The 14,698-nt window shown below is 41.8% G+C and overlaps 1 protein-coding gene across 1 annotated transcript in view; it reads left to right on the top strand.

Moving 5' to 3' along the window:
- The window catches only part of LOC137881295 (cGMP-inhibited 3',5'-cyclic phosphodiesterase 3A-like), a 69,169-nt gene that overhangs the window by 30,757 nt on the left and 23,714 nt on the right, over window positions 1-14,698 (top strand). Inside the window, exons 2-3 of the mRNA XM_068723178.1 lie at window positions 4,645-4,695; window positions 14,361-14,621. Coding sequence (XP_068579279.1) covers window positions 4,645-4,695; window positions 14,361-14,621 — 312 coding nt within the window. The remainder of the gene's footprint in view (window positions 1-4,644; window positions 4,696-14,360; window positions 14,622-14,698) is intronic.

Here is a 14,698-nt window from a genome sequence, read left to right as displayed (position 1 = left end):
CAGCTCATTTTCAGAGGGAAAAGGGTGTATTTTGGCAGGCTGCTTTCTTTGTATGTGTGACAGTTTTTTTATCATCTACTGTATTTAGGAGTGCCCTTTTCATTATTTTCCTTTGTGCCTAAAATCTAAACAAACTGTCATCAAGCTTGGAAGTAAAAGACAGGACTTATTGTTATAACACAGGTTATAATCTAAGTATGTAAACATCCCTCTTCTCCTTAAGCGATTCCATCAGAGTGAATACACCGTAAGAAATTTGGACAGTGCTTGTTTGGGCAAAAAGACAAAAATCACCCGAAACTAATATGAGTCTGAATCCAGTCTGTATCTTTGTCCTGGTAGTCTTGTGAAGGAGATTTTTCATTGTTTTGTCTCTGTAAAAACCTATGTGTAACTACAGGAAGTATCCTTCTGCCTCAGCAATGAAACAACATCCAAGTTCAAATAAAGAGGGAATTATGCACTAAAAAGACTGTAACATTTGGAAAACACTCCATTTGGCCAACTTGCTCAGACTGGAGTCTTCCTCAAGAGGTCAGTTAATCCAAATAATAAAAAAAAATAGTAGTTTCTCACTTACTTTTAGTGGTATGTAGCCACACAGAATATACTAGTTAAATTTGTCAGTGTTTAAACACATAAATCTCTGACATTTTTTCCTTCACCCCATCACTTTGAAAAGTTCAACAGCAACATCTCTTCCAAGGACCAATGTCTCGGTAACTCTGTGTGTGAAGACTTCAAAAGCAGAAAACAGTTCCAAAGAAAACTATTGACAGTGAGGTCTTTGGGCTATCCACAGTAAATGGGACGTTGTTCCTGGAAAGACACATTGTTGTTAAAGTTTGAACCCTTGAGGGTTCCTCTGCAGTTGTAAATTGAGAGAATACAAGAGTGTGAAAACTAGTTAGCAAGTAATAAAAGCAATGGAAAAATAGTTCAAACTTCCAGTCTTGACACTCCAAGAGGTAGTATGAATGCAAACTAGGCCAAACCTATCGGAAAAAAATAACAAAGGGACCAAACCTTAAAGCTGACAATGTTAGAATCCTTATGCCTTTTATTCTTTGTTAAATAACATCCAGTTTGAATTTGTTTGAAATGAATTCAAATTGACACATTTAAAACATGACCAGTGGTGCAGATGAGGGCTGAGCTCAGTATGATTTTATCATTTTCAATTTAGTTTATTGAAATAGCCTTTACTTGGCTGCACCTTCTCAAAGCTGACACCATTATAATTTCTTTCTCTTGTTTTTTTTTTTTTTCTGGAGAGTATCACTCTGGATCATGGAAGTACAGCAAATCTTCAGAATGCATTCACAATGGAGCCAGAGTCCCATAAAAATACCTTTGACCTTATTGAGTGTGTCATGTTACTCTGGTAGCTATTGTGCCGTGATTGAAAGACGTACTTCCACTTTTAAAGACGCAACGCATTTTTTCTCCTGAAGACTGGTTTCAGTCTCTTATAAATCACCATCATTGCTATGAGTGAAAGCCACTGCTAGACCTGAGTTATGGGGCGGTAATGAATCTAGCAGAGGGTGAAACAAAGGGCATAACTTCTACAAAGTTGTTATTTTTCCCAGTAGGTGCACTGGAGCTTTAGGACAAAAACAAATCCATTTGGAAATTGTACTGCTTCGGCTGTGTTGTGCTGCCTGGAGGGTGTCCATGAAAAACCAGGAGATATCTAAGAAATCATTCATGTGTGGTTTTACCTCTTTAGACATAATATTGGCAGTGAACTGTCATATGTTTTAAGTATAATCTTCGTTCTCCTGAAGCAAAACAAGGTAATAAAGTTTGAACAAGTCTTTTTGTTACCAGCCGCGACAGCATGTGGCTGGTATTGTTTTCATCTTGTGAGTCTGAGTGTGTATTTTTGTGTGTGTGTGTGTGTGTGGTGTGTGTGTGTGTGTGTGTGTGTGTGTGTGTGTGTGTGTGTGTGTGTGTGTGTGTGTGTGTGTGGTGTGTGTGTGTGTGTGTGTGTGTGTGTGTGTGTGTGTGTCGTCATGGCAAAATATGGTCATGGAGACACCTACTGTCGCAGGAACTACCACAGAGGCGGTTTTGAGTACTTTGCCAGGTGTTTATATTTGTGTCTCTCTGTCTGTGGACTATTAACGCGATAATGTCACAAGTGCAAGATGCAGCCACGAAACTTTATAGGTGTGTAGTTGAGCTCAAAAGGAATGCCAAGTGTGAAGATGGGTGTGGTAACAAGGTCGGCGGACGATGGGCTCTAGTTTTTCTTGTTTCTTATCAATGTTTATTCTTGTTTGTAAAGGATTAACTAGCTAGCTTTGATTCATCATATTTTTGTCATTGGCAGTGTACATTTCAGCCTCTGTGAGGTTATTATCTGGTTTTACTGGGTTAATTTTGACTCTTGTGACGGAAATTTCAGCTTTTTGTCTTTGAAAAATAGATGTTTTTGTTCTACAGTAATGCCTTGTTTGTTATGACACCGGTGATTTGAAGGCTGGAAGCACTAACACCAACATTTTTTGTTTACTGATTTTCCAGCACTGGTAAAGAACATTCAAACACAGTGGCACCAGACTGCATCCACTGTTTGGTTTAGTAAGTGAGTAGCACACCATCCACATGTATTTGTTGATGAAATGTTTTGAGCTAGTCTCAGAGGAAATTAACTCTACTGTGGCCTGTAAAGTCACTCTGCGCAAGAGGCTATCTGCGGCGCTCAAATTTTATGCTCAGCTTTGATTTTTTGTGGGTTTTTTGTTTTGGCACATCAAAGGCTGCATGTAGACTTCTGTGTAGTCTGGGTCTGTCTCTCAGTGCATGGAGATGAAAGGTTGGGTTACATAAGACTGTAAGACCGAATAGGCTGTTTATGTGTGTGCGCCTGGAGAGCCTCACTGATACTAAGACCTTCTAATGGAGCCGGACTCAGCCGTGACCATTGAGGAGCTGCTGCCAACTCCTATACTTTAAAAGCAAAACCCCGTCGTCAGAGCAGTAAAACGAGACAAACAGCTCACTGGATGGCTAATATTATCATTCACAGTAATTTACATCTCATACATGGGCCTTTTACACAGATGGTTGCCTGTTTAACTTCCTTTTTTATCGAGTATGGTTATTTTAATGCATGAGAAGGTACACACACGCTTGACGGAGCTTTAAAGTGACTCACAGATATTATCATGCTTATGATAGAAGAATCCAGGCTCTTCATAGCTGCAGTCCTTGGGCTAGAAAATGGAGCATGAGTGAAGAGAATGTTGAGAAAGGGCAAATCCCACATATTGCATTTAAATAAAAGAAGATCCTTAATGTCAAACTGTGGAAAAGCCGTTGTGCTTTATGAATGGATGTGCATTGTGTTGTGTGTGATTGTAATGATGCCGCCCTTGTTTACTTACTGTCAGGGTCACCGCCATCTTTGTGGAATCATTACCAAAATTGAGAATCAAGGCCCTGAAAACATTCAGCGATGCAGTTAGCTGCGTGTGTAGTTATGTTGCTGCTAGCTGATACCCAAATACACCGTCCAATACAATAAAAGTGGGCAAAGTGCTTTTCTTACTGTGTCTCACTTGCCTTGTCTCACCTCACCTGCCTAGGTAGGGGCTGCAGAGTAATGCAGTATCAAACAGGCAAAATAAAGTGTTTTGAGAAAGTGTGAGTCACTGCAACCCGAGAGTTCCTTGAGCATTCAGCCATCAATGAGCACTCAAAATATTTTGCGGTTTGGTGCAACAGTATGCAAGTTTAGCCGTGGACAGACACAGAGATGCACACACATTCAGTCACGCAAACACAAGACCAAACTGATTATCTCCAGGCAGAGATTATGATAAGGCAACACAAACAATTTGTTTAGAACTAAGCAGCACTGTTGAAAAACACGCCACAAAACAACACTTCTGTCCAGACGGACCAGTAGCACAGGCGACCGAAACCAATGTTTTCCTAATGTTCTCTCTCACAGCATGACACAACTCAATGACCTCCTCTGACACAGTAAATTACACCTGAATTATCAATTTGGCTCTTATACTGAGCCCCTTGCCTCAGTGTTTGCAGCCGCAATTTGTCACAGAACATGCTGCGTTTCTCAGGGCTTCTCAGTTCTGGGGCAGAAAGCCCGAATAGAGGCACGCGCGGGGGACGGGGGGGACGGGGGGGACGGGGTAATGTTGACTTGGCTCTCCTACAACGTGCTCACCAAAAACCAGTGACAGAGCTGCACTGATGCATTCGGTGACTCCCAAGAAAGTGGAAAACGGGTTTACGAGGCCTGTGGGAGGACACAGTGGCTGGTAATTAGACAGCGTAAAAAATGTCAGCCCCCACCAGGCCCTTAGGCAGTGAATAGGAGCTAAAGTAAACCAAACCTGACTGTGAAATTGCATTAGACGTCTGCGCTTAATGGAAAGTGAAAAAAAATAGACAAAACCCATTTTTGCATGTATGAGCGTTTCCATTCCCCCCCCCCCAAACACACTTCTTCGACTCTTTGCATCACCATCCCTGCTCCTCCTCTTTTTTGCTACAGCACAGTAAATCTCAATTATGGTGTTGCCTTTGTGCAGAAGTTCTGCTGTAGGACGCTAACAGGAACAGGATGTTCATGACTGTGGTTTGAACATGTCTCTTTTTTTCCCACAGATGCTCCCCCGTTCGGATTGGGACCACAAGAGAGGCTCCCGGGGATCACAGGTTAGCACTGTCCACACAAAAAGAGACACACTAGTAATAACAATAATGTTTAACAGCTGACAGGAAAACACACACACACACACACACACACACACACACACACAGGAACTAGTTCCCTGATCTCTGTCACTCGCCTACACACACCTTATAAATGACGCAAATAGCAGAAATCCCACCGCTAACAGGCCCGTTCACCCACTCATTTCAGCCCTGGTTAAACAGCATGTCCAGAGGTGTCACTTCCCACCAGAGTCCTTGTTGTACTCTTTTAGTCTAAAGGACGCAGGTCTGTGATGTAGGTGCTGCACAAGCCATTAAAGGCCAGGGAATTGAAACTAGAGGGACTCAGGTGGCACAGGTCGTAGAGGGCAGACACACACAAACACATCCTTGAGATTACCTTTTTCCATCTTTGGAGGGGAGAATGTGTGTGCGTTTGGGGATTGGTGTATTGAGGTGCCACAGGGGCAGAGCTGAAGAACAAACATTGCCCTTGGTGTTGACATGGCCATAAACAGTACGTTCTGCTATCAGGAGGATATCCTTTAGAAATGAATAGACAATGCGTTTGTGCTGACACTTTATGCTGGGGTAGCACTAAAAAGTTGTGGTTGGGGGTGAAATTGGGGCATTTTTTATGAATAGCGTGTGCAGCGCAGGATTGGCCTTGAAATCAAATTACACACTGTAATTTCCTAGAGATGCTAAGTCTCGTATAGCGGTATATCTGTGCCCAGATCAGATATACAATATTATCCTCTTTGAGCGGAGACATTTTCAAATAGCATGTTACCCTTTAGAAATATTGTCCAAGGCTCATATCAATTTGTTATATGGGGTTAGTGCTGTAGGCAAGCACATACTTTTTGATTGATGCATTCCCTAAGCTGCCATTTAGACTCAGTGGTCAGCTCAGTTTTTTTAATTTTTTTATTTGGATTGGTGCTCTGCGTTCGTCAGTGGAATCCTGTAATAGTCTAAAGACTGACAAGACGTGTAAGAAGTCAAGGCTTATGTTGGCATCCCTCTCCATCTCATGGCTATTTTCCCTTGGCTCTGCTCTCTTGGACCAGGTTGTTGGTCAGAGTGGCTGGTAGCGCTCGACTACGCCATGGCACCTCGTAGAGTGTGTAAATCACACACTCTGCTCTTTAGCCGGTGACCAGAGCGTTTGATTGATCTCCACTTTGTCATAGTCGCCAACATGCACACATTAGCAGTCTCATTTTCCAAACCGCGTTTTTTTTTCTCCCACCCGTTCGAAGCATGCGGTGGATGTTTTACCCTAGGAATTGACAGTGAAGTTATGTATGGAAAGAGCTATTTAAATATTTGTATTCGACTTGAAAACACATTGGTTTTGGAACATTACCCGGGGAGATTATCGGAGAAAAGAGTGTCTGTAGGCCCCGGATCTCAAGACTGTTATTCTAAATTACAGAAAGGCTGGAAGAGTTGTCTGTGAGGCAGACAAGCCATGACATTGCAGTCATGTTGAAGATTTCTCAAAATCACTCTGAGCACTTCAAACACTTGAGACCAGCGTTTCTTAAACTGCGGGTTCTTCGAGTTGTTAAAGGTCACTGCCCTTCTTCTGGTTGGCCCCGACATGACAGTCCACTAGAGTATTTTCTCATTAAATTGGGTCCTGTGGCATGACTGAATTTAAGGCTGAAAGAGACTGAAAACATTCAACTACCTCTGCCTGGTAAACAATTGTATCTGCAAATGATACAGAAGCATTAGCAGTTTTCAAGCTCCTACCTTTTATGATGTGTGACATTAAAACACCTCTGAGCTGGTGCCATTTATCAGAGAGTAAGTGATGAATAGAATGACATTGTAACTTGGTTTTATTTATAGCATGCCTGCTCAGTTTGCAAGATTTTTTAAATCTTGTGACTGTGCCCGCTGCATGAAGGATGTATGTTTAACCACTTGTATCATGTGGTAAATCCTCTCTCAGTGTATGCAAACTGTTTTTCGTTTGCCCTGTCCTTTATGCCAGCATTTCTTGCTTGCTTCTGCCTCTCCCGGTCTGTTTGTGTGTCTCTCCAGCTCTGTTTTTTTAATCTTACTTGGTTCCTTTGTTGGAATCAAACCCCCTGAAATATGTGTAAGGAAAAACAAACCTCTCCTTGGAGATGAGATGGCTGCATGTTAGGGGTCAATTGGCTTGACCTTTCCCAGTAAATCATTAATGAGGCAGTTATTATTGTTTGTTTTGTGTTAATACCCCTCAGATCCCACAGCACACCCCCTTTAATAAAATATGTAATAGTATGTAATTGTATCCTGGCTGCAGCCGAGGACCTGGCTCAGCACAGCGTTGGTTTGAGTTGACAGAGGGGTTGTGAGGGGAGTTGGGTCTTGGTGGGGGTTTCGTTGGGAAGTGGGAAATACAGTTTTGGCCGTAGGAGCTCAGGCGAGGAGCAAAGCGTGTCTCAGTGGAGTTTTCTGTTACCGTTCTGCTGTGAGTCACACTTTATCACCGCTTCGTTAATTCAAGTAGAGAACATCACCAACTCCCAGGCTTCTCTTCAGCTAATCCATCTGGACAGATGTAATCAGGGCCATTACTGCTCTGCCACTGAAATAGAAAACTGCACGGTAATGATTTTTCAAACATGCAGAGAGTTCTGTGTAAATGAAATCAACCTAAGAAAAATATAATATAATGCACTTAAATATTTTTTATCTAATATATTCCCCAGCTTCTTGCTCAGCAAATTCCTGTATATCTCAGAGTGTGCGGGGGTTAATTGCAAACAAGCAGCACAATGTGTGTATCTGTGTGCTTTATGAAGATCCAGAGTTGCTTACATTATTGAAATGTGTTTACTAAAAGAATCAAATACCTTTCGTTCTCCAGTAAGCCCCTGAGGCATTTGTCCAGTCTCTAGCTCTCCTGTGGGATACATTATATTCTCACCATTGCACAATTTTAAGAAGCTTCACATATCACTGGTATTTTACTTGAGGCTTAGAGGGCTTCATGTTTAGATGAGGGAGCCAAGGGGTTAAAAGTGCGTTAAGTGGACCGTCTCAGAAATTGCAAAAATGTGACCTCCCTGCCTCTGTATCCCATTAATAATAATCATTAGACAGAAGGATCAGTGATTTGTTTGTTGCATCAAATGCACTTCATCTGTCTTCTGCAGAGTTATTGGCAAAAACATGTGGCTGCAGCAGGAACACCAGCAGTCATATTTCAAACACTCAGTGTTTTTGCAACAGTCAATGTCCATGTTGTTGTTTGTAATGTGTCACATGAAAAAATGTGTGCATACACATGTCTGACGTTTAAATATTGTAAATGCATGTATGCCTACCAGCATTTAGCAAAGCATGTCCAGCATTTCTTTATGTATATTTTGATATAAAACAGGTGAGGTTTGAGTTATTAATTCCTCAAAAACTTTTAAATTAAATGTTTCTGGTCAATGACTCCGATTTCATCGATTTGGTACAATATCCAGACTAAACCGGCACTAAGAGTTATTTGTAAATATTATTTGGTCAATCTTTGGTGCAAATTACTGCAACTAAAGGTACACATACAGCAGAGTAGGGTCGAGTACAGAGAAGCTGTGTGGACAAATAGCTTTTCACTCTTCAGGAGTGATTTCTGGTTTGTTTTGACTGGCCCTTGGTTTGGTTTACATGAACTGCTGCGCGGGTGTTAATCTATGGCATGTCTATTGATGTAGTGTTCCAAACTGTTATTCACTCATACACTGTTGTTATTCATAGTAAAATGTCATAGCAGCACATGTCCACGCAGGGTTTAGTATATGGCTTGGCTCGTTGGAGAATCATAAAAAGTGTTTGTTAATGCTGGTAGTCAGTTTTATCAAATGTAGCATGTCAACAAATGCTGGGGGCTTGTGACCGAATATCGCACCGATTCTGCGGTAAATTTGTGACCAGGGGTGCTTGGCACAGGGGCCGGATTAGGAGGATCAGTGGGTGTGTGTGTGAAGGGCTGGCATCAGTCGAAACAGGAACTTTCTTGCCTTTTAAAATCAACATGCCTCCTGGCAGTTAAATGCAAAAGATTGGCCAGCCACAAAAATACCAAATGGCTGCAAGCGTGAGAGAATCCACATGCTCCAAAAATATTACTTTTTGAATTGAAATAAATATTTTTCTAAATGACTTGAGCAATGTTTGTAACTGCTATGAAATTGTAATCATCATTCGCATTTCATTCGTTAAGAACACCAGCCCACAGGCTAAAGTGCAGAGCAAAGTGTTGTATAACTGTTTCATGTATTTAAAGTGGAAGCACACAACTTTTCAACTTCCCCCCTAGCGTTTCCAAGTGGTTCTAGACAACACAGGACACACTGCATTTTGTTTTCCACGGTTACTTTGGTTGTTACATCTTCTGGAATTTCCGCTGCAAATGAGAATACCTGCAAAGAACTACATTGATACTTTTTGGCAACTGGGGATAGCTAATGATAGCTTCTGGGTAAAACAAAAGTGCTATCCATTTCCTGTTTTAGTCACACAATGGTTGATGCACCTTCTTCGGGCCGTGAATCAAGCCTTCATTATCCCAGGAGATCGAAACCTGTTGGCAGATAGAGTTGCATAGTGAAAGCCAGGCTTATAGGAAGCCAATCTAAACGCAGATGGTGTCATTATTCTGTAGCCATTACATTGTGCAATCATCATTTACTTCATAATGAAAAGTTAAAAGTACAGTTTGTAGTATTTGGTGGCATCTAGCGTTGTATCTGTGTTGCAATCAATTGAAAACACCTTTGCTCACTCCTTCCTTTCCAAGACGGCTCCCTATGTAGATATGAAGGGTTCATTCTAAGCTACAACATGTGATTCTTAGTTTTAGGTGATTATACACTAATGAAAACATAGTTATGAATATTATATTCCATCACTGCTAATAGATCCACAAAGTGCTACACACTGCCCATTTAAAGTCCAAAACTTGTTTATTGCCACTTTAAAGCAATAATGTAACATCTTTGGAAATACCCCTGCTACTGCCAGCTGTTTTCATGGCCACCAAGTAAGATTGATACATTTCACTTTGATGCAGAAGAATGATGAATCATTTTCAAAACAAGGAAGCTGTTGTTTCGATGATCAAAGAGACAACCTTTGTCTTTTTTTCCTCTATATTTTAAGGTAGTTATTCCCAAATCTCCTCTACACAACTCTCTGAGGTGCTGGATCACTGATTACCCCTGAAGGGTGTATTTCTCAGAAAACTCTCTACAGAGAGGAGTGTGAGCCAGACAGTTGTTGACAGTTCCCAGATGTGAATGTGTGTTGCTAGGGCTGCATTAAAAGAGCACATATGCTTATGGAACCGTTTATAAAAATAATTCATTAAACATATTCAGTATACAGCTTCACTGGAAGGTGTTTAATGGAGTTTACAAACACTGCAGACGTGACCGAGGAAAGAACACCATAGTGCTTTCAGAAAAATGTTACGAATTTTTAAATGCTCCATCATAACATCTGTCCAAAAGCTTTTTTCTATGATACTCACAGTGCTGTTTCCCCAGACAGCGGTCAGTGACTGGGGCTTGTATGAGATCTATCCTTACACAAGTGAAGCCGCTACAGAGGTGTCTGTGGCTGATGAATGAAACCGATCATCTAACCTGACAGGAAATGCTTATATAACCTTATGAAATGATGTAACTTGCTCACAATTCGATCTGTTAGAGGACGTCCATTGATGATTCTTAAGTTTTAGTTTGCAGATTGTTGGAACATCAGGACTTATCGTCCAGCCAAGACCAACTTGCGCCAGGGATGGTCGGGACTTTACCGTCTTAATCTTTCCCTGCAATCAGCTTTGTTTGATAGCTCAAAGCTCTTGCTCCTCGTCTCACAAACATTCTTTAGATACCTTTAGAGGGAGGATTTTTAAAGATAGAAGTGTTTTTGGCAGCATGATCTTTCAAATTAAGCAAGATCTAGGCTTGTTCTAGCAGAGCAGGTGTTGCCATTTTTTCAGGTCAATAAGAACTGTACAAATTCAGTGGAAGCAAGATCCCCACCGTGTCCCCAAATCTCAAATGCTACTCATGCACCTGGAGCCTTTCACCACACTTTGTTTTCCAATGTCATGCTTTGGGCATTAAGTGGCTTGCCCCCAGTGCAAAATCAAACCGTGCACATTCATCCTTCCCTCTTCCTATACGGCCGCTTCAGTCCAATTTTTTAGGTAGTCAAGCTTAGTGACACAATGCTCATCCTGCATAGTGTGTTTAACTGGGTGCACATGTGTCTCTGTGCTGCATGCTCAGAATGATGCCATTTTCACTGTATGTTTATGTGTCAGTCTTTGTGTATGCAGCGTGTGTTTTACTTAACTTTTGTGTTGACTGTGGTGTGAGAACTAGGGGTTAAGTTTCTAGAAATTGCACAACTTGTTTGTGTGTGCACGCATGCGTGGTTGGAGATGCTCTGACCAGACAGATGTTCTCCAGCAGCTATATTCTGCTTAAACCCTCTCTTAAGCAAACCTCCTAAATCCGCCTGTAAATGAGCTGAGAGACAGGTGTTTACATCTTATGCTCACAGCATGCATTAAAGCAGAATATGGGAAAGAGGAGAGGGAGGATAAGAAGAAGAGAAGTGGAGAGGAGAGGAGAGGAGAGGAGAGGAGAGGAGAGGAGAGGAGGGATGAGGGGGGTACAATAGCCTTCTGTCCAGAAACGTTCCATCAGCCATCCCACAGGACGTCTCCTTGTCTTTAAAAGGGATTAGCTTGGTCCCAGTGCTGACCATGTGTCAGATTTATCAATAAATGTGTGTCATTGTCATGTGTGGATCACCACATGTGGAGGAATGGCCTCACACCCGTTGAACACACGGCTTTTGTCCTTTTGCAGACTAAAAGAAAAAGTGCATAAATACAGTGACTTATCTGATATAACTAGAAAAATAAAACGCGAAACCGTCACTGTTCCCACAAGTCAAGACGAATGAAAGGTGTTCACACATGTGTTGTTCAGGTCAACCTCTTGCCACTTAGCCAGTGTAAACAGTATAATTCTGGGTGCCTGGCAGCTGGTGTCAAAGTGAATGGGACATTGGGGGAGAAAAATCTGATAACATTCTTTGGTGAAAAAGGGAACTCGTGAGCTTATTAGATAAACTTGTTGGCAGCCAAGACTGACCTGTGTTTAGTTGTGGTTGTTCAACTGCTCTAGGCACAGCAATCAAGAGTGGGTTGTGAACGTTTCACTTCACCCTGCAAAAACAGGGCCGGCTCAAGCTACGCTGCTGCCGTCAAAGCACAGGGCAGACGGTCAGAAACAGACGAGGGCTGTTGGCCGTCTCAGGGGTCAAGAGTGAGGAAGTCAAGGGTCGGCTTCTAGCTGAGACATTGCTAACAAGTCCATTCATTAAGCATTAAGTATAGGACAGCTGTGCTGAACATGGTTAACCTCGTGTTGTTGTTCACACGTCTAAAAGTATGTCAACTCTTGCAGCTGTGAAGTACCACTCCCTGCTCCTCCTCATGTTTTGGCTTTCCCTGAGCTGAAAGGAGCCATATAAGGTGTAGATTGAAGCCTTTGATGTGTGAGTGGATGGATGTGTGCATGTGTGTGTGATAACACATTTAAAATACACTTTACAAAGCTTGGCCGGATCTCAGTCTGACACTGTGATTGAATATGTCTCCTATGATAGTGGTCTAAAGTAAATTGTCTATTGTTTTCCTTCTTTCATATTGTTGTGTTTGGGTATTGTTTATAGGTATCCTTTGTGCCATGTTAGTTTTCCACTGAGCTAAGTGCCCTATTGAGACACAATTTGGTGATGGCTGTGCTCACTGTCATTGTCCTCTTATAATGCATTCTCAATAAACATGGGACAAAGCTGATGAATTTTAATCTTTGCTGCTGGACAATTGGCCTCCCCAGGTCATGTCTGAATAGAGACTGTAATAGTTTTCAAATCAGTCTTTGTTGCATTAGCTTCTGCTGTGATAGAATTATTTTATAGTAAAGAATGACTAATGGTGAAAGACGTATTCAGATCCTTTATTAAGTAAAAGAAGCAATGCAGCAATGTAATAACACTTACATTACATTACAGTCATTTAGCAGACGCTTTTATCCAAAGCGACTTACAATTCAGTATCTATCTACACACCGTAGACGCAGCTACGGGAGCAATTTTGGGGTTAAGTGTCTTGCTCAAGGACACATTGACATGAGACGAGGAGGAGACTAGGCAGAAGCCGGGGATTGATCCGCCGACCCTCTGATTGAAAGTTCTGCATTGAAAATGCTACGTAAAGAAAAGTTATCAGCAAAATGTAAATATAATAGTATCAAAAGTAAGAGTAGTCATTCTGCAGGTGGAAGGGCCTCCATCAGTATTATATTATTACATAATATGATATTTGACTATCATCACTAATGAATAAATGTGCGTTTAAAGAGCAACTTAATATTTAATAGTGTGTATATCTAACTACAGTTAGCGTTACCAATGGGTGTAGTAGTGTGCTCTATTGCACTTGTAATCTCATCTAACAATGACATCACTGTGCACTGACACACCCTGGTGTACACCTCGACATCACTGCAGCAAGATAAGAATTAAGTTAAACCACTGGAAGTCAGCAAAAACAAGAGTTTGAGCTGCTGCTGAGTTGCTCTTTAATCTTGAAGCCATTTTATTTACTTGAAAACGTAAACTTTATTAGAATCAACATATAAAACAGGTACATGCATGGAATTTGACCTCTGCTTTAACCCATCCTGAACATGTAGGAGCAGTAGGCCGCTGTAAAGCACCCAGGGAGTAATCAATGTCTTTCTCAAGGACACTTTGACATGCAGACAGTAGGAGCAGGGGGTTGAACCTTGTGGTTAAACGACGACCTGCTCTACCATGTGCTTTTTCTGGGCACATACACTGATAAAGTTGTTATTGCAAGCCCAATAGAAATTCCTGAATCCTTGTGGTTCCATCTTGTTCTCCAGTGTAACATATCTGGCTCTTTAGCTGCTAAATGCTCCACTATGTTCACCAACTAGTCGCTAACTCTGTCCGTCGGTGGTTTGGCGCTGGGCAGGAATAGTATAGTGGGTTTGTTAGAGCTAGCAGCTTTTTGTCGATGGGAGCAGTGAGACTGAACCAAAACAATAAAGGAAAAACATTGAACTTAAGGTGCCAAAACACTCTGTAGAGTTGAAGGAAAATGTAGAGAGAAGTTATAATTCTTTGTGAGTTTGCTTCTATGGTCAACATCTTCTAGTAATATGACCCAGTGTTTGTATAAAATATGAATCAGTGCAACTTAAAATACAAATACCTCAGAATTATACAAAATGAATTAAAGTATTTGAGTATACACACCAGTTTCCACCACTGAGAGAGTGAGACCTGTTTGTCTTTTACGTAGAGACATAACTTCAGCATAGTTTGACTTCCATTTCGGTAGAAGTAACAACACAAGTGATGCCAATGTCACCTTTAAACACATTATGTTCTCACACACGAGCTGTTGACACTTTACACACCTGCTCTTCACACCTGCCACCAAGAAACTGCACACAGCCACTATCAGATCCAGCCATTAATTAGCATCGACTCACATTAGCCACTGCAGCAGTGATGTTTATTTCTCCTTTATCTTTCTTCCTGTCACCCCACAGTCATCCGGCACCACTGTCATGGTGGACATAGCAGTGATGGGAGAAGCCCACGGACTAATCACAGACCTGCTGGCTGACCCCTCTCTGCCCCCCAACACCTGCACCTCACTGCGGGCCGTCAGCAACCTGCTAACCACCCAGCTCACCTTCCAGTCGCTGCACCGGCCGCGCCCTGCTCCACTGCTTAACCCCGGCGATGCCTACACATTCTCCGACTCAGAGGAGGGACCAGAGAAAGGAGAGAAGACGTCCATCCATAAGGTAAAGACATAAACGAAGATCATGTGTCATGATTTTTTAAGATATGCAGTAACAGGAAGTCTAGATGAAAGTGAGGA

This window comes from Cebidichthys violaceus, unplaced genomic scaffold (assembly GCF_023349555.1).
Source record: "Cebidichthys violaceus isolate CVI_PGR_0920_01 unplaced genomic scaffold, fCebVio1.0.p SCAF_3, whole genome shotgun sequence".
NCBI lineage: Eukaryota > Metazoa > Chordata > Actinopteri > Perciformes > Stichaeidae > Cebidichthys > Cebidichthys violaceus.
Note: the sequence above shows the minus strand (reverse complement) of the source record. Positions and strands in the feature narration are given on the sequence as shown.